Here is a 24,592-nt window from a genome sequence, read left to right as displayed (position 1 = left end):
CTCAAAATTGGTTTTTTTTTTTTTTTGATGAGGCATTATGCAGTTTCTTTCACTTTGAATCATAAGCTAGTTAATGGATGAGCAAAATCACTAACTATCAATTATTAATGTCAACACTTGGGTTTAAATGTTGACATACACTCCAAAAATCCTTAAACATCTCCGGTTCGATTTCAAGAGGAGGTGGAATCTTTGAGTTATTGAATTTGAGATTACTATAGTATAAATAATGTAGTTGAACTTTAGGTCATAGTGTAACTGGACTTTTAGGTATGTTCTTGTGACATTATCAATCAAGTATTAATATTACTATAAATCACATTTCGACATTACTTTGAATAACATTGGGAGATTCTCATACCTAGAAATGGTATTACTAGTTTCAACAACAAAAAAAAAAAAAAAAATTGGCATTACTATCATTATATTCTTACTCATCCTAAGACGGGTGTTTTCTTCACCCACGTTAAAAGTGGTCAAATCACCCTTCGGCTTACCCGGGGTTTTGAAGTTCTGAAAAACCCTTTCTTTCTCTCTTTAGTTTTGTTTGTGTGAGTAACAATGGCTGCTTCAAGAGTTCTATCTAGGTTAACTCTTCGTTCTCCATCTCTTCCTTTCAAACTCAATCAAAAACCCATTTCTTCACCTTCAATTTCTCCCACCAAAATGGGTTTCAAACCTTCTTCTGCCTCTGAACCCATCAAGAGAATTTCAAGGTAAGATCTTTCCTTCAGTTTTTTATTTTTCACCTAAACGGTTCAAATAATCAAACCCTAAATTTTGTATTTGTTTGTTTTGTAGATTACCATTGGTTTTGAGTAGTTTGGAATCAATGATGCCTTTGCATAGTGCAATTGCTTCTGCTAGATTGAAATCAATTCTTGCTGCTGAATCTCAAAGCTGGGGATTGATTCCTCAAGGTATGATTCTTTCTTTTTTTAATTTTTGTTATTATTCTTTGATTGATGTTTTATGATTGTTAATTGATGAAATTATGGGTGAAAGTTGATTCAATAGTTTCACAAAGTATAGGTTGAGATTTTTGATAGGTGTGTGTGAAATGGAACCTTCGAAAACTGACATTTATGTTATATTGCTACTATTAGACTGCTCGTTTGTCGACCTCACGAAATACGACATTGACCTAACCTTGATGGTGGTGGGTAATTCAACCTAAAACCAACTGGCGACGAGCGAAGAGGCCCTAGCTAGTGTGTTTCATGTCATTATAGTACCTTTTGTCCTTACGTTTAGTGGCGTTATTTGCGCCTAAGAAGTGTCTTTTTGTTTTTTGATGAGTGAAGTACGTTTGACTATTTGGTCTTATCTCGTTTGGATACAGCTATGATACTATATCAAATTTGTGAACGTCTAACTCAAAACTACTATAATATGGTTGATTACTAGATTTCATTTTGCCCGTGACCTGTGTGGGTATTCATATAGTTACAGATAATTCTACATGTTTCAATGGTTTCGGCTTTAGGCAATAAAACTGTGGATATTGATTTGGATATACCTTATTGAAACTTGTTGGAGATACCCGGTTAAGTTCAATACTGCCAGATATTGACTAAGAATGAAAAGAAGAGCTTCAATTTTGTATGTCTTATGACTCCTATAAATATACATTCTTGTCGGAAAAAAATGTTGCTTCGATTATAAGTTATGTCACAAATCAAGTAAATGTAAATAATTAGCAAACCTCACAAGCCTGAATCATTTCTGTACTTTTCTCTTACTTATCAAGAACAGTGAATGGGGCTGGGAGGACGGCAGAAAAGCCCGTAGCCCGACCTTAGCCTAGATCGTGAGAGCCCATGGTACTACCCGACACCGTGAGTGCCCATGGGTACTTGATATCCTGCTGGAACGTTGTAATATCAAAATGAAGCTTCTAGCTCTTCATATGTAGGTGCTTAATAATACCCTAAAAAATATAGGAGTTTAACTACTGGTATGATCCCTGAGAATTTCTTCTAGAAGCGAACGAGTGCTCTAATATTTTCCCTTACTTGTGTTGCAGGCATCTCAATGCCTTTATGACAGCATTATTTCCTTCCATGGGCAAACCAGCTTCAATCCTTCTGTCGGGTTTAGGTGTGGGAACATTGTCTGCATTTGCTTTCCTCGAGTACTTAAAGATCGACTGCCTTAAGGGTTTTCAAGGAGCAACTCCATAAATGTTTATCGACTTACTTTCTTTCATTCATGTATTTCTTTTCGGTTTTGTATTTTCTTTTCTTGGATCTCCACTAGAAGCAAGGCTGGACGTCATCTAGAAAAGTTTATAATTGTTATTAAACTTATATATTATCTTTTTTCGTCGAGAAAGAGATATGGGGGATGGATTTTTAAAAGTGTTTGATCGACGAAAGAAATATGGGGGATGGATTTTTAAAAGTGTTTGATCTTCTAGTAATGACGAACAATTGTTGTATTGGCCTGGTTACAAAATGGTATTTATTCATGTTTGCGGTTGCCTAGTGTTTTAGGGTTCTTCAACAAAAAGAATGTGTTTTAGGTTGTTCAAGCCCCGTTGTCTGGACTTCTTTTCTTTTTTGGAAACAACAAACAACAAGATATGAACTCCGATCTCTCTAATCGAAAGACATACATAAACAAAACCTCAGAATTCGTTTGAAAACAAGTTACTCGCAGAATGTGAAATAAGTTTCCCAAAACACATAAATAAACAAAAAATTCAACCCAACGAAAAACAAGCTATCGTACTTTTTGTTCTTTTTCACTCTACAAGAAATGTACATCATATTCAAGAAACCCAAAATAAGAAAATGAACAATGAAAACATATATAGTAACACAGTGAATTAAAATAGAAAAATAAGAAAGAAAGAAAAAGTGTATCACAAAAATTCAATAAAAAAGAAAAAGAAAATTGTGTGAAAACAGCACTTGACTACATGCTCCCTGATCTACTAGGGTTGGAAGTTTTAGTCTTGAATTTAGATATGTCTACTAGGTCTCCAAACAGCTTATCCTCTGGCCTGGATGGTTTATTTGGCGTCACATAAGAAGGTATCGTCTGATACGAAGAACTTCTCAATGCACTATCGTCTTGCACAGAGAGACCATACATACCTCCCGGCCTCTGCCCATAACCGTAACCCCCCATCTGGTTGCTTTGAATTGTCTGAGGATTCATAGAAGTAAATTGCCCACCATAACCGGCTAACGTCTGAGGGGGAACCATACCCATCATCTGACCTCCATGGATTTGCTGATTAGCCATAGCTATCATATGATTGTTCATTTGATTTGGTTGATTATGTAGCGCTGCCAGCTGTCCACTCGTAATTGGCTGAATATACATACCCACTACCTGGTTGTTTGCCGATGTTTGTGAGTATGGACCATTGTGGATTGGTTGTGAGTGTGTGACCACTACCTGGGTTACTTGCTGCATTGGTTGATGTGGATTCATGGCCACCAGTTGGTTATCTTCTGTTGCCTGAACTTCCCAAGGTGGTGGTGGCAGGGAACTGCTACTGTTTTGAGCACCTGTACGCGAAGAATACTAAAATGACTGACGTGACAAAGAAAGTGAAAGTGAGGAAAATTCGTCGAAATATGGAGTAGACAGAGATTTATTGCAAAGAAGAAGAGCCATACTGTATGGCGACTGGGGCTGGTTCAAGCCCTGACCACCTTGACCGTTCCATGAAGCGTTCTGTTGGGCGAACGGAGATTGCTCATATGGAGATGAGGCATGCCCATTTGGATAAAACGTCTGTTGTTGCTGTGGCTGAAACTGAGAAGTTGGAGAGAATGTTTGTCCAGCTCCAAAGGGTGACTGAGAATTTGAAGAATCTGTGCTTATTTTAGCCTGAGAAAACATATCTGATAGAGCAAGAACATTCTGCTGAGATACAGGAGTTGTAGGCTGTGGTTCCCCGACGGGAACAAGTGCAAGTGAATTTTCTACTGATGGTGAGCCATAGTCCTCGCCACTGAGAAGGTCAATTTTGGGATCCATCTTTACCGGGGTGGTTACTGAACCGTTGGAGGGAGACGGTGCAGGAACTAGCAACTGGATAGACTGACTTGCCGGGTTAGCACTTGAAGTAGACCTACACAGAAATATCAATTTTAACTTTTAAGTAGTCATGATTAAATAGATAATACTTGTAGTTGAGAGTTTTGTGACTTGTGAGTTGTGACGGTTGTATCCAAGGAATTAAATTTCAAAAATATTTCGGTCGAAATGACCTAAATATTTTCATTTCCATGCCTACCGAAATTTCAATCGAAGTCGAGATGTAACTAAGCTTCTCTTAACAATGCTTTGTCAAGGAAATAAATTTCGAAATATTTCGGTCGAAATGACCGAAATACTTTCATTACGGTGCCTACCGAAATTTCCACCGAAACCGAAATTTCATTCCTTGGTTGTATCCATATATTAGAAATCCATAATTATAAGCAACCGTGAATAAGGTAGAAAAGGTACAGCAGACGTGAGAAAACTTCTTTTTACCTCGCATCAGAATGTGTGGCATCACTCTTGGTTCCGACATCGTCTAAATCTACTAGAGCCTGTACAGTTTTAGGTTTTTCTATGCTAATAGAAGTTCTTGATTTCTCTAGAGGAACGGGAGCTCCTGATGCAATAGCTTCATGCTTCAATAATACACGTTGTAAATCATCATTCAAAGCTAGCCCTTGACAGAGTAGATCTTCGTTCCTAACAAAATAAATCAGCACAATAATAGTAAAAACCAAGTACAAAAGGAGACCCGAAAATCAAACCAGCACGAGGGTCTAATAACCATCAAATATGTGAAAAGTAAATCTTACGAAGTGGTGTTAACAAGGTGAACCACTCTTTGCTTGTACGTGCGGCATTGATCGACAAGGTCAACAATCACCTCTTGTCTAAGCCCCTGAAGATTATCACTAAGAAAATTCAGTAACAAAAAAGAAAGTTGTGTGTTTATGATTTGTGTACTGCAGACGGAAACAGTGCATTTAACATATAAAAGTTTATAGGACCAAGTTTCTGTACCAAATATCTATTTAGTCATTTGGTGGAACTCAAGGACTTAAAATGCATTATATGGGATCTGTTCCTTTTCGATCAAGATAAAGATTCAATGCCGTAACTGAACTATACCTCTCTATTTCCTGGTTCTAAGGCATTTAGCATTTCCGAAAGGACATCCATAATGCCACGTGCGTTCTGAATTTCTGTCATGCTGAATAAGATACACGGATCAGATAAACAGAAGACATGATGTGAAACTATATACTGATATCAATAATCATGTACAAAAACAAAAACAAAAACAAAAACAAAAACAAAAACAAAAACAAAAACAAAAACAAAAACTGCAATGATAAGCTCCGTCAAATTAATTATGTATTGCTTCATTGCTTGTTACTTCTTTTTTTGAAACGGCAAAAGATTATATTATAAGAATGCTAAAGCTCGTGTTCGTAATTTGCCACTTTCACCATACTTATGAATACACATTCTGAAGCTTTACTTTTACCAACTGGATAGATAAGAAACGTCTGATATCCCTAAAGTTTGAGAAAGAAAATAGTACTTTCAGGACGACAGTAACATAAATATGTCAACTCCATTTTTCATCACAGGTATCACTTTGAATGGGCAATCATTTCATAAACTCTTAAAGGAGCCAGGTGCTACAGATCGAAGAGGAAAATACTAAGAGTTTCTTGCTTCTCAGATGTTGTTGCATTGAGAACAAAACATACAGGAAATATTATAAGAGGTATACCTCAAGGTTGGAAGATCGGAAACCCCAGAAGACTCAGGTGCATCTTGCAGGTGATCAGGCACACGTATATTCGGAGGATAAGAAGACAGAGGCTGTGTTTGTGGAGGAGTAAATATAGGTGCCTGCTCAGATCTTTGAGGAAATGCTGCTCCAGCACGCTGAGAAAGAAAGAGAGAAAATAATAAATCACCAAAGCACGACAACCATAAACGACAAGCAAAAGACAATCTCACGACTAACATTTAGCAAGGGATAGAAAGAAGTCACAAACTCAAATGTCACATTCATGGTCCTCTCGAGTAACATAATATCTTTTTATATTCAACAAAGAGAAAGACGGCTTACAAAACTATAATACGTTCATTTTCTAAGAGATTACGAAGCAAAAGGAAGAGTCCAACTCTAAACAGTATTTTGAACCTTGAGAAGAATAATTACACATTGCAGTAGCTTGGTCTCTCAAGCGCTTATATACCCCATTACTACTTGTAAAACAAATTTCAAATACTTTATCTCGAAGCTTACCAACAACTCCTGGTATGCAGCATAGTATTGGGGGTATCTCGCCCTTGGTCCTCCAAATGCTTCTTGCCAGGTATCTATGAGAATCAAAATCTTCTCCTTCACACGGAAATCAGGCTGCAGGTCCAAAAAGAAGAAGATTATGAAATAGTCTCACCAAAATAAAATATACATGAGAAAAATGAAAACAAGTATAATAACTTTGGACCTTCTTTTTCACTATCTTCACCATCTCGTGGAGAACATCTTTCTCTGCAACATGCATATGGACAATGTCCCCACAATTCTTTATTACAGTCTCCAATAGCTAAAACATGCAAATAAAAAGAGAAATGAAAAAAGAACTTAGTTGTATTGTTGTTGTGCGAGAAAAGAGAAAGAGAGTTCGAACGAAATAACTGAATTCAAAAGCTGGAAAGAGAGAGTGAAGCTTACCGTGAGAGCAAGAAGTTGAACCTTTGGATTCTTGCTTCCAAGGCGTTTCTTAAGGCCTTTAACGACATCTCTTGCTTGTCTGGCGAAAGGAACCAAATTGGAACAATATCAAGTATAGTAGTTTAACGAATTAAGGAATAAGGAGATACATGGATTTAGAAATTAGAACAGATAACTTAAATAAAGTATGAGAACCCAATTCTACTGTATATGATACTGACAGAGACCATATCACAGGTACTTTACAGTCTCACACTATTGATCTTCACTACAGTGTAAAAGAACAACTTCTCACGTTTCCGATACAACCCGTTTTCGGTTGGTTTTGTTGGCACACAAAAACCATGACATCTAAAACCCTTGTCACTGACACAACCTGTAAGTGGCAAAATAGTACTAAACCTCTTCTATGTTATGACTTTTTCAATTTAATCGTTTCCGATACAACCCGTTTTCGGTTGGTTTTGTTGGCACACAAAAACCATGACATCTAAAACCCTTGTCACTGACACAACCTGTAAGTGGCAAAATAGTACTGACACAAAAACCAATTAGTCAATACGTAACAAATCAAAAGTATCGAAATACTGATTTCCTTCAAAACCATATAGGTAATTCATATTATCTAATTAAAAAGAATAGTTCTGGTTCGAACATAAAAATGGCACTAGTCGCTAACTCGCTACGTGATAACTTGTACTAGTAGGAAATAACAAGTGGACGAAATTTTATGAATTTGAAGTGTACCCATGTCTATATTGAAGAAGGATATTAGCAAGAAGATCCTCACCAAATGATTTCAACTTTCAACCATGACATAATGATAAACTATGGATGCCCTAAATTCTAATACTATATTTCAACAAAATTGTCTACCTCCAATACGTCAAGTTGTTTCATTTCTCTCTTTTTTTCTCTAGTTATGAAGAACTCAAGAGATCTTACTAAACAAATAAACTAATCAAAATTAACAACTACTAATCATCAAATAATCAATTAAAAACCCTACATAAATATACAATAAATAAGAGGGGAAATGAAATGAATTAAATTACCCAGGATCATGATTAAGAATATCACAGATCTCAATATTCATAGCCCAATCAGGACCAATCAGCATATCACTTGTAGCTCTATCAACCAATGAACTCACCATAATCTTTTATCTTCTAACACTTTACAAATTCCTCAAAACCCTAAAACCCCAATTTGAATTTCTAAACACCACCACCAACCAATTTAAACAAAGATAATGACAAATTAAGTAAATCTCAGCGGAAATTGGTTCCTTTTTGGGGAGGGGAGTTTTTGTTGATCTGAAGTCAAAATAAGACAATTAAAGATAGAGAGAGAGAGAGAATGAAAAATCTAGGGCAAAAAAAGAGAGTTATTACTACTTGTTACAAATTTCTCTCTCTCTCTCTCTAAAATCTTCTTCCTTGACCGAACTTGTTTGATTTTAATTCAGACCAAGTTCTCTCTCTCTCTACTTTTTCTTTCTTCACTCTCTTTTTTTCTCTCTCTCTCTCTTCAAAAAAGAATTCGACCGGCCAAACCATTTTACAGGGTGACGTGTTTGAATGAAACCACTTGTGTTGTGCCATCCCCACAGGAAATGGGTCCCATCTGACGTGGCAGTGATTTGCTATCCATTTCTAAATAACCTTTTTGCCACGTCAAGTGTGAAAACTTTTGTGAGTATTTAGGATGCCAGACCACTATTTGGACCGAAATATGGCACGATACAGAGAGAATAAATAAATTATGTTTAAATTTTGTATAATTACGTATTCCGGTTAGTGAAACATTTCCCTTGCTTATATGTTCTTCTTCTCTTTTAGATGATGTTAGAAATGACACTCTTTCAACAAAAAAAAAAAAAAAAAATGTTAGAAATGACACTATGCCGGAATAGTATACTAACAACTATTATAAAATAGTATTGCTTATACAACTACGTACAAACACCAACCAAGTTTACAAAACAAAAATGAAAAGGTTTGGTGTCAACCAATTAAGTCTTTGAGATTGGAATGGTGAGAAAATTCTAAAGCCCGCATTAAAGACCACCATCAACGTGAAATACCCGCCAAAATAATTATATATAGTTAGTTAGAGAGAGAGAGAGAGAGAGAGAGAAAAACAAATCAAGATTAAGTAAAATAGTACTACTACTACAAATTTCTGATTCTATTAACAAAGATTAGGTTTTTATAATTCCCCCCTCATTCTTATCAGAAAAAACCCTAGATTCCATTCCCTTTACCTTTCATTTCTAGATCTCCAAACCACATTTGATCAAGAAACCCTAGATTCAAATCCATGAAATGATGAAACCCTAAGCTTGTTTAGGCAAATTGTATGTTTTTGATGGGGGTAAAGGAACAGATCCGATTTTGATCCGCGAACCCTAGATTTAGATATGGCAATAATTGGTGATGCTCTTCGTCAAGCTTTCATGCCTAAACATGAATATGAAACCCTAAGAGAAGAGGAAAAAGCATGGAGTCGTCTTCAAAGACCTATTGTTATTGTAATCGTGGTTATTATATGGTTATCGATTGTAATTTCTGTTTCAATTAGTTTGAATATAGTGTTTCCGTCGGCGGCTAGTGATGGACGACGGCCGTTCTGTCGTGATCGGAGAATTCAGTCCGTGATTAGTAAGAGTGAAGAATCAGTTTCTGATCATTTTCCTGGAGCTTTTTATCTTACTGAACAAGAAGCAGCTGATTATTTCTGGATGGTTGTCTTTATACCTTCAGCTATCATTTTCTTCTTATCCTCCATTTACCTTCTGGCAGGTATTCAAGAAATCATACTAGAATAATTTCAATACTTCCATATCTAATATAGAAAACCTGATTTAGGTTTTTTTAGCTAACTAAATTGTTCAACTTGGGTATGCAATATTTAGCTAAAATTCGAGAACTTTGTACTGGTAGTGGTCTCTATTAATCTGAGTAATTTGATTAAGTTCAAGTTGGGGTTTTTGTCTCTCTTACCATGTCAGCTTATGTTCTTTCCCATGCTCAAATGATGCGAAATCAGTACTTTTGTTACCCACTGATTGCAGGTGAAACGTTTTTAGGGGTAAATTCTTTAAGAGTTATCATTTTTGTATGTGATTTCGCATGAATTTCGGTCTGAAATTTTGGTAGTTACAGGGCCTTGAACATTTATGCTTTCCCGCAAATCAATTTGACATAGGGGTTCTATTTTTAAACTTAATCCGACCTTAACGTGTATTATAACTTTTCCAATACTGTTGATCATGTTAGTAGAGTTAATGATGCACGGGTATGTAGTGGAGGGAAAGACATAAATTTTAATCTGAAAATTGTACAAGAAGATATTAGCAGATTTTAGCATCATTATACCACAAATCTCGTCTCCATTACTTACCTTCTAGCAGGTATTTAAAAACTCACTCATACTAGAATAATTTTAATGCTTCCATAAGTATATACAGAACCTGATTTTAGGTTTTTTTAACTAACTAAATTGTTCAACTTGGGTAGCTCAAAATTGAGAACTTTATACACTTAGAATCTCTAGCACTAATTCACTAGTCGAGTTTATAATTAGATTCAGTTCAAGTTGGGGTTTTGTTCTTTCCGATGCTCGAATGTTACGAAATGCCGAAATGATCATTCTTGTTACCCTCAGGTTGCAGGTATAATGTTTAGGGTCACACTATTTAAGAGCTCCCATTTTTTGTTTTTGATTTCGTTTGGAAATTTGGTTAGTTACAAGGCCTTGAGCATTTAAGATCTCCGGCAAGTGGCTTGGTTTGAAAGAAGGGGTTCTAATGTTCAACTTAACTTGACGTGTATTATAACTTTTTTGAAATCGTTGGGTTGTCCTAGTAGAGTTAATGATGCTCGGTATTTAGTGCACGGGAAGATATAAATTTTAATGTGAACAATTATACAATACGATATTTACAAATATTAGCATCATTGTACCAGTGTGCCACAAATTTTGTCTCAATTACTTAGCTTTAAGTTGAGATAACTCCTCAAATCCACGTAGTAATTACTTTCACTCCACTCGAATTCGAGTAGTTTCCGCAGATCCACGTACTCCTACACTCCCACTAGTTACTGGGGAACTAGTGAGATAGGAAGTCCAAGTGGGCTCTTTTTCTCTCATACCAGTATCAGTTTCTTTCCAATCCGAGATTCTCTCTCCACTTTAGCGATTGATCGAGGTTGAGGAATCTTTTCCCTCCATTATAGAGATAAGTCATTAGTTTGTGGGCAAGATTTGAAGGGCAGATTGCCCTCTGTATAAGTCTATTTAATCCGTAAGATTTTCTCTTTTTCTGCTAAAGCAGATCTGTGTTCTTTAAGAATGCAATAATTAGAAATTTAGATCTTGCTCTGATTGATATTTCGTGAATTTTGTGAATATTTAGGTCCTATATGTGCTTTTATGTTCTCTTTAAAGTGCTAACTGCTATCATATGAAAAATTTATAGTTAGCTCACATGGATTTGGTACTAAGATCTGGGAATATTTATAGTTTTAACATGGTTACGTTCCCACCAAATTTTTCTGTGGAGTAAGTACAACTACACACGGATTTATGTTTGCACGAACAATTAGAGCACAACGCATAAGTTAGAGTTCGAATATTACTAAAATTCATGGAATTTCATCTGGAGCACCTAATGCTTATTACAAATTTCTATGGTAAACTGTAATATCATATAATGTGATACTAAAGCAATGTAGTCAACATCCTTTCCATCTATAATAGGTGTGAAAAGAGGTTAGATCTTTTACTTCTCCGAGGGTCTAAAAGCAGAGACTTTGTTCTGTCACTTAGATGAAGCTCTCGACATCACCAACAAGTCTATGTCAACTGTATTATGCTAGATAACTTCTGCTCAAATAAGTAAAAAGCCAATCTGTGGGGGGTGGGCATGATCATAATTCAACTAGAACTATTGAGTCAAGCCTTGCTTTTGTTCCATCGAAGTATTGTCTCTCTTATTTTACCTATTCTAGATGTGGTGTGACCGTGTGAAATGCTAATGCTGGTATCCATTTACTTTCCTTGCATGTATCCATTAAACAAACCAAAACCAATTTCCATTAGAGGACCAAGTTTTTGGTTAATGGGGTGATTATCAACCATTCCGAAGACTAGTAACAACCAGATTTAGCTGTGATTACATGACTGCCATAAATCAGCTAATCATTTAGGCATAAACTATTGTTTACCTTTATTTCTTGTTTTCACTGTTCGGTTATTGAGTATACTTTGTAATCGTACTCGTTGGATGGCTAATGTCATGTTAAAAATTTTGCTTTCAAAATGTTCTCCTTTCATCCATGCGTCATCTTTCAATGTTTTTATCTAACATAGTCCAAAAAATGTTAACATCATCTAGGGGCAGTTTTATGTTTTGTTGGTTATATCTCCCTGGTCATCTTTCCATGTTTCGACTCAAGATCTTTAAATCATTTCACTTGAATGCTAGTGCTGATTTACAATTAATCTTACCGAGGTTCCGTATCTAAATTTTTTTTCTTCGTGACAGGACTTTTTGTTGCATATTCCGCGCCAACAAGGCATGGATGCTTAAAGGTGGTAGAGAACAACTACTGTGCCTCGAGAAGGGGTATGTCTGATTTACGAATATTATTATTGTGTTTTACGTATCTTAATTATACTGATTATAACTAGCTCTAGGTTCTAGCAAACTAAATTGTTGGGTTCTTGGTTACGTTAAACTTCATTGACAATCATGTAATATTATGCAGGTGGAGTTCGCTGTTTATCCATTCTCAACCTTGTCTTTGCCATAATATTCGGTCTCCTAGCTCTGTTTCTTGGCTCAACTCTCCTCACCTTGGGTAGCAGTTGCAGCTTGCCTTTATTTTGGTGTTATGAGATAACTTCATGGGGGCTGGTCATTTTATACAGCGGCACCGCTTTCTTACTCAGAAGAAAAGCAGCAACTATTCTCGACGAAGGAGAATTTGGAGCCCGTAGTCTCGGACTTGAAATGTTAGAGTCATCTCCACAAGAAGTGACTCCTGAAATGCAGATTCGAGTTAACGAAGGCTTCAAATCATGGATGGGATCATCTCTCTTATCGTCTGATGACGAAGAAGGACCTGACGAGCCTGACGATTATCTAGAGGTCGCTTACCCTACCAGAACCAACTCTAGCCGGTTACGGGTTTGATCTCTTACTATTCCTACTTCACCTGTCCGGTCAACTCGTATTCTCATCCTTGCCGGTATCTGCTAAACTTTGCTAGAACTTGAAGATCAGCTCAGAAATGAAGTAGGGTTTAGGTATAAGATGTTAGCACAAAGGAAGAAGTAAATGTGGTGAAATTTTCATCTGTAATCAAATACACAAACATGATGAGTTTCCAAGACTGTAATTTGCATCAACTGAACTGAATATAACCATGGTTGAATACTTGAATCACTTCTATAACTCTTGCTATGTTTTTACCAATTTCTACAATAAATCGGTATTCGTCGACGATATAACTGTTACAGTGAAAAATAACAGTTGTATTGTACCAGCCGTTATTTAGTAGGAGCTATGTTACCCAAAACAAAAGAGACTGAGAAATTGCAGAGTTTCAGTAGGATGGGGCTAAAGGTGGGTGGGGGCAATAGATCACGAGAGGATAGATGATAGACAGATAGGTACTTTGGCTTTTTGTCTTTAGAGTAAGCCATGACAATAGAGTGAGTTTTGGTTTTATATAGAATGAAGTCACAAGTCCGTTATATATATATATATATATATATATATATATATATATATATATATATATATATATATATATAAGAAAGAGATCGAGAGTTCGATCAAGAGAGTTACGAAAAATGGAAGACTTGAAACCAGCTTCTAATGAAAACCCAAGAAGCAAACCCAATGAATTACTTGCTTCCTTTGACAACTCTCTCCAAGTAAGTCTTCTCTTTCTCTCCCTCGCTCTCGATCTCTCTCTTTCTCGATCTAGATCTCTTCTCGAGTGTAAATATTGGATAACTACATATGCCTAATTCTTTTACATGATCTATGAATAAATGAAAATTTGAAGGAACTGAAAGGCTTGAGATCTCAACTACATAATGCTGCTGATTATTGTGAAAAGACATTCTTTAAGACCAATGATAAGAAAATGTAAGTACTCATTTTTTAGCTTTTCTCCTCGAAATTCTCTTTGTTCTTTGAAAGGAGATATCTTTGACATCCAATGGCAACAATTTTCCCATGCTCCTTTAGATGAGACCCATCATATTAGATGAGGTTATGAAACCCTTAGTTTGATAATGGTAACTATAGATTATACACATTTCTTTGCTAGCTATGTGAATATATTGACGGATGTAATCCAAAACCAATTAGTTGTATAGCTCCTCCGTCCTAAAGGTATGGGTCGCGGGCCCGTGGCGTATCTAATCGGGTCATGCTCGTGGTGGTCATGGTGGTGGTGGGTCACGAATCATGTTTAAACTGGTCGTACGTGTCTGGGCGGACAAGTTTTGACCGAAACTGAATGCTAGGACTCATTCCATTTCACGTGTCTATTTAGACGGCTTATGTTAAGCCGTTTTGAAGTCGTTATGAAACAATTATCGGTGGCTATATGGACTAGTAATATGGATCATGTAAAGCGATATTCATAGAATGAACTTATCGTTAAAATATGCAGGGTAATGGAAAATACAAAAGATTACATATGTCAAGCCCTGATTTCTGTTATTGATCATCTCGGGAGCGTCTCATCAAATCTTGAACGTCACATCTCAGAGAACGACGAAATTTCAAATAGTGAGCTTCGAATGCTATGCTTGAAACAAGTAAGAAGTACTATAAACTAAAGTTTGAATTTCGCAAACAATCACCTATTATATCATATTGATTTTAATTATGGATGTACATTTTCTTTAGAGACTTCTTACGTGCCAACAATACGCTCAAAACCTAGCTCTTTCAAAAGTACGCGGGACCAACATTTCGCCAAGATATATTCCGCATTGTATTATAAGACGTAAAATACTCTCTTTATCTCTTTAATATCGAACGACAAAAGTTCAATAATTAAGGAAGTTGCTAACATGAACAAAATGTTTTTGGCCGCATTCACTTTTTGTTGTAGAGAACTCAAATGTTGAATCAAAAGAAGATATATCTCTCATTTGTTCGAGGTATTTTTCGTTTAAATAAAGAAAATCTGTGATATCATGTATTTCTCTTCATTGTGATAATCATATGTGTATATGCAGTTCCATTCTTGATTCGAAAACTACAAAGATAATATCAATTTCACCTTATCGAAATCCTCACAAACCATTTTGGCATTCGAAAGTAAAAAACGTCAGAAACGAATCAATTTCAGGTAAACGTTAACTATATATATATATATATATATATATATGATGATTAAATATCACCTAAAAAAATTATGGGATTGATATATTATGTCATGTGTGTTTATTCAGGCTATTCAGGCTTTGGATTCCTATCTAAAATATTGCCAAGTCGTGAAGTTACACCCTCACCATCAATAGACCGAAACCCTTATTTTATTTTTCAAGCGGTAAGGTTTGGTATTTTCAAAAAGAATCTATACATTTTAATTCAGCTATTAATATTTTTTTACCGTTCACTTAAAAATTACATTATATTTGAGAAATACTATTGTTGTTGTTATTGCAGGAGAACAAGAAACAAAATCGTTCGAACCAAATTCAGAGATTTATGCTGATTGGTAACAGGAGTAAACGGAAAACCTAAATTTCTTCTTAGAAATAAATATATCAATATGTTAATGCTAGAATTATGTACTCTCATCAATCACTTTAAAAATGAAGACTATTTGTGACGAGATCAATCTGTCGAAAATAGAGTATAGACTGTCGGAAATACTTTTTGACGACGTCTAGTAGTCGTGACTAATGACGTAGCAAGTACTCTTTCCAGCGGATGAATAGTCGGAAAAACCTATGCCGACGGTTTTTCCAAAAGCAGTCGTCTAAAACCGTTTTAAAATAACTGAAGTCCACAACAGCAGTGTTTTTTTTTCTTCGTTTTAGTAATTTTGAAATTTGATGATTATAAAACTTGAACTTACATCCAATATGACATTAACAAATAACCACTACAAAAAGATATAGCTATTACGGACGACAAACACAGTCCCAAGAACGTAAAATCGTCCCCCGATAGACGATTATATTTTGTCCCAGAAAAAGGCATTATAATGGTATTTGAGACAGTTATACCGACAGGTAATTTCTGCCCCCAATATTCTGCTGGGGACGGTTTACAATAAAAGTTGTTTTTTTTTTTGTTGGGTTTTAGTTGGTGTTTCCTTCCTCATCTAAATTCCCATGATGTGATATGGAGAGGGAATCTCAACTTTTATTGGACTGTGTGACGCCCCGTGTCCCAAAATAGACACGACCACGCCCCGGCAATTCACAGACGAGACAAAAATCCGGCAGAATCTCCTCTGTAAATCGAACCGGTCGTACCTGTAAAACCTGTCATGCAAACCATACATTCGCATATACAAGAAAAAATAAACTAAAGCGGAAGCTAAACAACTCAACTCAGTTTCGGGTCGAAACCCGAACCACAAAAATACAAACGCCTCATAAAACGCCGATACAACTTATAAACAACTCTAAGTTTTACGTATATACATATTAGAGTTTGGTTTCTGTAATAAATACATAACTTTAAAATAACGAAAAGCCAATAAACAAAACCAAAGACAACGACATAACCCTGCTAGCCTCGTCAGACAAGATCACCGGCTAGAATACACACTCCGCCTCGAGGCTACAACCAAGAACCTGCACACTAACAACTGGTAGGGGGTCAGAATACTCACCGACACGAGTTATTCTGGTAGAAGACCAATCCAAAACCCATCACGTTTTCAAAAGTTCCTTTAATAAGTTGTAAACATCATGACAAAGCGAGTTATCAAACCAGTTACCGTATATACTATATACAAAACCATTTTCCTTAATCTAGCAAGCAATAGCAGTGATTAGCTGCCCACCCATGGTGCGCTCCCAATAAGAGGAGAGTTCCTCAGGAGAACCTAGAGTGCGTTAGATAGTACCAGCCCATTTATGGCACTAGCTAATGCACTACGTCTCCTCGAGAAAGAGACTTACCCCTAGCCGGTAAGCCCCTCTCCCACTAAGGGACTCCGCAATCATTGAAGAGTTTACCTCATGATACATATATACCTTAAGTATCTAAATAAGTTTTTGATCACCGAGTTCGAATAAGAGAGCCGTCCCCCAATACCCATGGAAGGACCTGAACCTCATTCTCTTCGATACCCTGTCATGCATCTAATGCAATCTTTCAAAATCAGTTACGTTGATATCTCAAAACCAATAATCTCATTCAATCTCGAAACCCATTTTCTCATTCAAATCATTATCTTATCAAACACGGAAGTGGAACAACCAAGAGTCATATCGCCACAAAGCAGAGGGATCCCAATCAATGTCACCTCCCAGACGAGCGGTCAGGAGTACGTCCCTGAGCCTCGAACTGGAGGTACGAGCACCAATGGCCAGCAAGTGAAGCACTCTACTCCCACAGGTCTCATGACTAGTGTCGCCCACCTCACCGGTCTCACACGGATCACAACCGTGTCCACATGTCATCCTACCCTCAATGGCTACGTGCCCATAGGTTGACATAATCCGCAGTCGGGTACATACAAGAAAATCCTAGTAGTTCGCAATTATCGAAAAATCAGTTCGAAAACATTTCTCATATCGCATCAAAACATTTCAAGCATATTTCAGTTCATCACATAAATCGAGTTTCATGCTACCTAAACTCTAGTTATAATGGCGCATATATAATTGTATAATCTAGCATATTCATTATCTATAAAACCATGCTGGATAAAGGATTCAGAACCCCTACCTCAGTCCTTGCATCACCAAAGACTCCCACCTACCAGACGACCCAATTCCTCCTCATTCGCAAACTCTGGGATAAGGAAGAATAACCAAAAATCGAATAGAAACATTAGGTTCTTCAATAAGAACCTTCGTAAATAAAAAGAATAATTAAAACAAAACCATGAAAACTTAAAAGCAAATTCGCTAAATTCGGAAGACTTCAAGTATCTGTCGAATCGATCTCTAACTTCGTACATATGTCTCCTGAATATCGAAAATGCCTACGAACCAATTAACCAACTTCCAATAATTTCTATTTCTCATTTTAGAGTCTCCATAAGCTGATAAATCATATAATGAATTCAATACTATAAATCTATAGCTGAAACTGTCCATTTATACGAAATATGATAAAATTCGGGTAACTATCTCTATTCCAATTTATTTCCAAACTATTCCAAACATGAAATTCGAGTCGCAAAATAATTCGGCAGCACACCGTCTATATATGGTCACCCCAAAATAGTCCATAACAATCTAAACATGATCCTGAACATAAACCATTAGAAGAAATCGAATAATAATCGTCTAAATAGCTCCAAATTTCGATCCCAAATGAAATTAGTACAACTATACAGTATACGAAATAGCTATCACAAAACCACCAAATTCAGACGAAATTCTAAATTCTAAACGGATAGATATGTAGAACAAGTCGAATGGGATTACCTGAAACAAGTTTCATTGAATTCCGACAACTGAGCGCGAAGAAATTGACGACGGAACATTCGAACCATTAAACCTCCCAAACTTCACGACCAAAACCATTTGATATTTGGATTTTTCAGTCAGGGGTCCAAAAGGGAGGGGGTTAAATGAAAAAAAATCCTAAGTTGCCTAAAAATGAGGTGCAGGTCCTAATGTCAGGGAAAATATTTGTTTACCTTTTTTTTTATTTTCTTCCTTTATTGCCCCTCGACTTGACCCAGCCCTTCTCTCTCCCACGTTTTTTGAGGGATCATTAAATACCCGTCCCTATCTCACAGGATATCACATCCTTCCTCCCTCCTTTCGTGCCAACAGCTTCTCCCTTCTTTCCTTTTCTTTCTCTCTCTAAATTATCAAGCCATTAATCCTGAGTTTCCCCCCATTTTGCCAATTTTTTGGTCGAAATTTTTGGGATCCCGCTCTTTCTCTATTGATCAGTTTCAAAATATTTGAAAAGTTTTCAAATTTCATCTTCCAACCTATTTATACCACCCACTGTCTTAATATCTTCCAACCAGAATCTGCTCTTATCTTCCAACCTTTTCAGGTAATTCCTCTTAAATGAGCAAATCCTATTTGTCTTCAATGATAGACTTTAAGGAAGCTGAATATTCCATTTGTTCTTTTAAGGAAGATGATAATTCCTTTTAAGGAAGAGGATAATGCCTTTTGTAAATGAAACTTTGACATTCTAAAATGACAGACAAAGTGAAAGGAATATTTTTCTATTCTGTACATTATATTTTCATACCTTAAAAGGCATTATCATCTTCATTTTTCATACCTTCTTTATTCTTCAAACCTTCTTCATTTTTCTTTTCCCTCCAGTATACAATGGATATTGAAGGAATGCTTTCTGGGGACATTGTTGCACGACGTCCTCTCTGGTGAAACAAACTTCAACTTAGTTTTAACAGTATACAATGGATATTAAATTTTGTTTTTTCTTTTCTTTAAATTATCGTTTCATACCTTCTTTATTTTCTCTCTCTATCCAGGTTGGATCGTGATTTTTTCGGCTATGCTTCATCTACTTCTGCTGCAACATCATCAGAATTGATGAACCACAATCAAGCATCTAATTAGTAAGTTTGGAACTAACTTGAACTTTACTGTTTCGTTATTGTTTTACTTAAAATAATAAATTGGTGAGTACACATTTTAATTTACTGAAATCCAAACTCTGCTCAGTACATATTTTCATTTACCAGAAACAAAACTGTTTCCTTACCCAATAATAATTTACCCGTGCCATTTATATGAACCAGTAACAAATGTCTAATAAGTATGTGTGGAAGTCATTACATATTGTTGATTGTTGTGTACTTATAACCAGCTCTTACTTTACGGTAAATCCAATAGTTTTATGGTTCAGTATACATGAATACTTCAAATTTTAGTTAGTACATATTTATGTTTACCGTGAACAAGAATATGTTCAGTAAATATTTATGTTTACCGAAAACAAAACTGTTTCCTTACCTAAATTAAATTCAGATGTCAATGATATGTTTGTTTTGTGCAGTCTCCCACTGGATTTTTCAAGAAATTCCTCTCTCTTGGTTGAGGATGCATGTACTGCCATTGTCAGGGCTGAACCTCTAAGGTCTGCTAGCTGGCCTGAGGTGTTTACACATTTGGGGCAGGAATTCCCTGGAGGCGCCAACGCCTTTCGAAATGCACTTGGACGATATTCAATAAAGCACGGGTACAATTTTAATTATTTGAAGAATGATCTTGATCGTATTACTTGCGTATGCAAATCCCCAAAATGTTCTTGGACCATTCACGCTGTGGCTCCTCTGAAGTCAAGGTCAATGTTTGTTCTAAAAGCTTACAACCCTGTGCACACATGCCAAGATTTTATAATGTCAGATAATAAGCCAAGATTATCAACCGAAAGTGTTAGCTTATTAATAGTCGATGACATTAGGGAGAATCCGACCAAAAGTACTAAAGACATTGTCAGATCTTTCAAGAAAGACTATGGAATTCAACTCAGCTACTACTATTCATATAAGGCTCGAAACAGGAGTATTTCTTTGGCCTATGGGGAGGAAGCTGATTCTTATGCCAAACTCAATTGGTATGTTGATGCCCTATCACGTTCTAACCCTAATAGTTTAATTGATCTTGAAGTTGATAAAGATTCCCACCGTTTTGTTCGAATATTTATTGCTCTTGGAGCATGCATCCAAGGTTTCAAGCACTGTCGCCCATTGATATTTGTTGATGGTACTTTTGCGAAAACGAAATACAATGGGTGCATTCTTGCAGCTGTAGCGAAGAATGGCAATGATGGTAAGTATTTTACCAATATTTTCCGTCCGGTACACAATTTTATTTACTGGCTTTTTTTTATTTCCTGTTCTAACTACTGCCATATGTACTTTGCAGGTTTTTTTGTTATCGCCTATGCTGTCGTTGACGTAGAAAATGATCTAAACTGGACCTGGTTTTTTTGTAACTTGGCGAAAATGGTTGATAATAGTGAGTCTTTGACTTTTATGTCGGACAGGCACAATGGTATTATAAATGCAGTTTCGAACATTTTCCCAACCGCGCACCATTCATTCTGCATTTGGCATCTAAGAAACAATTTGAATGTACGTGTAAAGAATGGTGCGAAGAAGTCGGACTATTTCCAATCCCTCATGTTTAAGGCGGCTAGAGCCCTTACTATATCGGATTTTCAGAAGTACACTTCTGAACTTGTAGTCATGGGTGGCAATGCTGTGGATGCATTTCTTCACTCTGTAAATCCTGAACATTGGGCTGATGTTTTCTTCCCAGGAAAAAGGTACGGTTTAATATGTTCTTCGCTCTCGGAATCCTTCAATTCGTGGATAAGGGATGAGAGAGTTCCTCTAATAACCGTAATGCTAGATATGTTGAGGATCAAAATTATGAACATGATGAATGCCAGAAGAACTGAGTCGGCAACTTGGGACTCTTTCTTGTGCCCTAAGGTCAACGGAAATAGCAGTCTAGATTCAACGTTGCCTGTAGCTGGAAGGTAATACAATCAGGTAAATTTGTGTATGAAGTAATGTCTATGCCGAGTCACTCTGTGGACCTTGGGGCTCTTACATGCACATGTCGTAAGTGGCAAGTCCAAGGTATCCCTTGTGAGCATGCCTGTAACATCCCAAGATTTTAAATTAGATGAGGGACCATTCTGAACTCAGGCCAAGTTAAACACAGGGACTAAATGTGCAATCAGGTCAGAATCAGGGGGTATTTTGCAATCAGAACAAATTCAGGGACTGAACTGTGATTTCTGCTGGTTAAGGGAATAAACCAAACCAGACTAGTCGTTCGTGGTTTTGGGTTCAAGAGAGGGTTGGGTATGTGAGAGATTTCAATGAAAGAGAGGATGTTTTGGGTGAAAATCAAAAGGGAATGCTTGCTTTTGGAGAATTTCCAACTTCTAGAAGTGATCCAAGCTAGGTTTATGGATTTTGGTAAGAATTATTAGTTCCTCTCTCTCTACAACCTAGTATTTCCATGATTTGAAGTATAATGGAGCTTTTACTTCGTAATTGTAGGAATTTGAGAGGAATTATTTGAACTTATGAAGATACAAATCCACGACAACTAAATTAAGGTAAGGATTGTAGTTTTTGATGATTTAATTTAGTTGTTCAACAATTCTAGGGTTTAGTGATTATAATTTGGGGTTTTCTGTTTTCTAAGGTTTGAATGGGTGAGAATTTCATGTCTTGTAAAGGTTTATCATTGAGGTAATTGTAATGGTTTAACCTAGAGATGAAATGAGTCGAAATCGAGCAGTTTTCATAGGTTGCATACTGTAACAGCGTACTGATTGGGTCCATACGACGACATAGAGAATTCAAAAGCTTTTAGGGTCTTTTACAAACTTGTAGCTCGTCTCGAGACGATTCCAGAATGGTATGGTAATAGTCGTTTCGAGTTCGTATGAGGGAGTTATGGCCGTTTGAGTGAGCAGTGCATGTTCGGGGGACTGTGTAATACAGTATGTTGACGGGCATTTCTGTGATAATTGAGTATCCGGATGAAGTTATACCAAAGAGATAAGTTGTAGCTTGGGATGTTAGCTTTTCGAATTGGTATGGTACATGTCGTTTCGATTTCGTCTGAGATATTTATGACTGTTATAGCGCGCATCGCGCTGTTAAGAAATTCAGATTGCTGCTGTTTGTATTTTGCTATTTCGAGGACCGTACACTTAAAGTTTGACCGAGATACTAAGTACTGAAATGTTAGAAACTGAAGTAGCTTTTCAACGATATAAGATATGCTTGAATTGGGACTAAATTGTGACGGGAATGAATCTAAGACAGAATAAAGTCACTCGGGTTCTTCCGATGTTAATGCGAGTCAAGTCTCTTTTGTCCCTCTTGTCGTATTGTCTTTTCAGAGTTATTTATGTCATCTTAAGATTCTTGTCGAGGAATCTAAGTTTATCTTTGTCTAGGAGGTCAGAAGGAAAGCCGAAACGAGTTGGGAGCAAGATGCTCGAAGCAAATCGGATGAGGACGGAGTCCTGCATCGCTAGGTAGGGGTGATCTCTTGATTTCTTTTATATTATTGTCTAGATTCATGCTAGAAGTAGGAGATATGCATGCATCATTATATGTAGATGGTAGGTGATCATATATGCATGATTTAAACCCTTGATTTCAATGAAAATAGTATCGTTGGTTTGGATTATTGATTATTGATGGGTTAACGATTTAGACTCTGATTTCAATGGAACTGTTATCGTGAACTTTCCTTATTGATGTGATGGTTTATATATGAAAAATATCTTACGAATGATTTCTAGAGAAATGGTTTTCTAAACGGATTGTATATCGATGTTTTGAAAACGTAACGATTTCGTATGTTGTATGTGATTGGTGAAGTGGACTGAAACGAGTCATGAGGGTCTTGGCAGTTGTAGTGCTCCACTCTCTGGCCAGGATTCTCGTTTAGGTTGGACTCTCGGGGCTCAGGGATTTGCTACCCTTGACCGCTCGATTGGACTGTAAGCCTGTTTGTTCTTACCCTCGGGGCTCAGAGGCTGTACACCTCTGACCGCCCGACTGGTTTGGTGATTGGGATCCCTCTGCACGTTATGATATGACTCTTGGTTGTGCCACTTCTGTGTGTGATAAGATAAGTAATGTTTTAAAAAGCCTATCTCAGTCGAGGGCGTAATGGGTGAGTTCCGAATCTGCTGAGATTGTGGGTGAAGGATGTTTTCACAAGAAAAGAGTATTATTTCGGCGGTTGACACAATAAATGCTTTTCCAAAACCAGGAGAAATAGTTGCATGCTAGGGTACCGATGAGAATATGCTTTTCGTCCCAACACGAATACTGGAGGGACGACCTGACTATTCGACTTCGGTGAAGCTAAAACGTATCTAGTTAAGCTAGGTGTATATATTTATCACGAGGTTAGCTTTTCAATGACTGTGGAGTCGCCTAGTGGGAGAGGGGTTTACCTACCTAGGGGTAAGCCACTTTCTCGAGAGAATTTGAGTACCTTGGTTAGTGCCGGAAATGGGACAGTACTAGCCAAAGTACTATAGAATTCTCTGGGTAACTCTCTGTTAATTGAGAGGCATACCAAGGGTGGGCAGTTAAGTCTGCTATTGTATGCTAGTATTAGGATTGATATATATTTATATGTGTGCATGTTTTACTCGAGAAAAGGCTTATCGTAGTTTTGTTTTGGGACTCCTCTACCAGTTTAACTCGTGTCGGTGAGTTACTGACCCCCTACCAGTTCTTAGTGTGCGGGTTCTTAGTTAGAATCATCTGCAGTGGCTGGGTTAGCAGATGGATTGCAGTGGTTGTGGCGGGGTGCCACTTTGGGTGTTATCTCTTTTCACTTTGATTTTCTTTAGCTTCAAGTTATATTTTATTTCACGAAGAACCATATAACATATATATGTATCACATAAGTTGTATAAGGATGTATGGATTTATGCAGGATGAGTTAAGTGAGTTCTAGTGGTTCGGTTTTGAACCAGAGTCTGTTAGTTTAATTTTAGTTTCATTTTAGCTTCCGTTGTGTTTGTGTATGCGAATGTATGGTTTGCATGACAGGTTCTACAGGTGCGACCGGTTCGATTTACAGAGGAGATGCTGCCGAATTTTCGGTTCGTCTGTGAATTGCCGGGGCGTGCTCGTGCCTAGTTATGGG

At 36.9% G+C, this 24,592-nt stretch overlaps 5 protein-coding genes and 2 long non-coding RNA genes across 9 annotated transcripts; 5 read left to right on the top strand and 2 right to left on the bottom strand.

The window, feature by feature from the left end:
- The first annotated feature begins 495 nt into the window (after nucleotides 1-495).
- Nucleotides 496-2,457, top strand: LOC147540548 (uncharacterized). 2 transcript variants are annotated; one of them, XR_015226393.1, is made up of 4 exons: nucleotides 496-716; nucleotides 802-920; nucleotides 2,027-2,360; nucleotides 2,405-2,457. XR_015226393.1 is itself a non-coding variant. In XM_086644735.1 (3 exons), the coding sequence occupies exons 1-3, from the start codon at nucleotides 562-564 to the stop codon at nucleotides 2,044-2,046; spliced, it is 294 nt and encodes a 97-aa protein (XP_086500861.1). In that variant the 5' UTR covers nucleotides 496-561; the 3' UTR covers nucleotides 2,047-2,457. The 2 variants fall into 2 exon arrangements, 1 of the variants encoding a protein (XP_086500861.1); XM_086644735.1 differs by having other exon boundaries at nucleotides 2,027-2,457.
- Nucleotides 2,458-2,703: 246 nt separating this feature from the next.
- Nucleotides 2,704-8,309, bottom strand: LOC147540547 (ENTH/VHS/GAT family protein). Its single transcript, XM_086644734.1, has 10 exons — nucleotides 7,777-8,309; nucleotides 6,722-6,800; nucleotides 6,495-6,593; nucleotides 6,290-6,403; nucleotides 5,765-5,922; nucleotides 5,134-5,215; nucleotides 4,818-4,903; nucleotides 4,498-4,704; nucleotides 3,633-4,090; nucleotides 2,704-3,521 (listed from the first exon to the last, which is right to left on the bottom strand). The coding sequence occupies exons 1-10, from the start codon at nucleotides 7,875-7,877 to the stop codon at nucleotides 2,920-2,922; spliced, it is 1,986 nt and encodes a 661-aa protein (XP_086500860.1). The 5' UTR covers nucleotides 7,878-8,309; the 3' UTR covers nucleotides 2,704-2,919.
- A 491-nt stretch (nucleotides 8,310-8,800) lies between these two features.
- Nucleotides 8,801-13,175, top strand: LOC147540546 (uncharacterized). Its single transcript, XM_086640859.1, has 3 exons — nucleotides 8,801-9,525; nucleotides 12,273-12,353; nucleotides 12,496-13,175. Exons 1-3 carry the CDS (start codon nucleotides 9,144-9,146, stop codon nucleotides 12,921-12,923), a joined length of 891 nt encoding a protein of 296 aa, XP_086496985.1. The 5' UTR covers nucleotides 8,801-9,143; the 3' UTR covers nucleotides 12,924-13,175.
- Nucleotides 13,176-13,453: 278 nt separating this feature from the next.
- On the top strand, nucleotides 13,454-15,594 carry LOC147540545 (putative protein ABIL1). 2 transcript variants are annotated; one of them, XM_086640861.1, is made up of 8 exons: nucleotides 13,454-13,669; nucleotides 13,804-13,886; nucleotides 14,419-14,566; nucleotides 14,658-14,757; nucleotides 14,866-14,914; nucleotides 14,993-15,105; nucleotides 15,209-15,306; nucleotides 15,426-15,594. In XM_086640861.1, the coding sequence occupies exons 1-8, from the start codon at nucleotides 13,586-13,588 to the stop codon at nucleotides 15,501-15,503; spliced, it is 753 nt and encodes a 250-aa protein (XP_086496987.1). In that variant the 5' UTR covers nucleotides 13,454-13,585; the 3' UTR covers nucleotides 15,504-15,594. The 2 variants fall into 2 exon arrangements, with proteins under 2 accessions (XP_086496987.1, XP_086496988.1); XM_086640862.1 differs by having other exon boundaries at nucleotides 13,547-13,669; nucleotides 15,218-15,306.
- A 767-nt stretch (nucleotides 15,595-16,361) lies between these two features.
- On the bottom strand, nucleotides 16,362-18,485 carry LOC147540544 (uncharacterized). Its single transcript, XR_015225328.1, has 3 exons — nucleotides 18,377-18,485; nucleotides 17,670-17,735; nucleotides 16,362-16,581 (listed from the first exon to the last, which is right to left on the bottom strand). It is a non-coding gene; the product is annotated as an uncharacterized LOC147540544 (long non-coding RNA).
- A 764-nt stretch (nucleotides 18,486-19,249) lies between these two features.
- Nucleotides 19,250-21,435, top strand: LOC147540543 (uncharacterized). The gene is made up of 4 exons (XM_086643229.1): nucleotides 19,250-19,302; nucleotides 19,414-19,500; nucleotides 19,941-20,716; nucleotides 20,813-21,435. Exons 1-4 carry the CDS (start codon nucleotides 19,250-19,252, stop codon nucleotides 21,433-21,435), a joined length of 1,539 nt encoding a protein of 512 aa, XP_086499355.1.
- A 141-nt stretch (nucleotides 21,436-21,576) lies between these two features.
- On the top strand, nucleotides 21,577-24,455 carry LOC147540542 (uncharacterized). Its single transcript, XR_015225935.1, has 4 exons — nucleotides 21,577-21,879; nucleotides 21,964-22,022; nucleotides 22,875-22,955; nucleotides 24,173-24,455. It is a non-coding gene; the product is annotated as an uncharacterized LOC147540542 (long non-coding RNA).
- The last annotated feature ends 137 nt before the right edge of the window (nucleotides 24,456-24,592 follow it).

Source organism: Eschscholzia californica, unplaced genomic scaffold (assembly GCF_041429995.1).
Source record: "Eschscholzia californica isolate CP2 unplaced genomic scaffold, dmEscCali1.0.p SCAF_5, whole genome shotgun sequence".
Taxonomy (NCBI): domain Eukaryota; kingdom Viridiplantae; phylum Streptophyta; class Magnoliopsida; order Ranunculales; family Papaveraceae; genus Eschscholzia; species Eschscholzia californica.
This window is presented reverse-complemented; position numbering and strand designations above follow the sequence as displayed.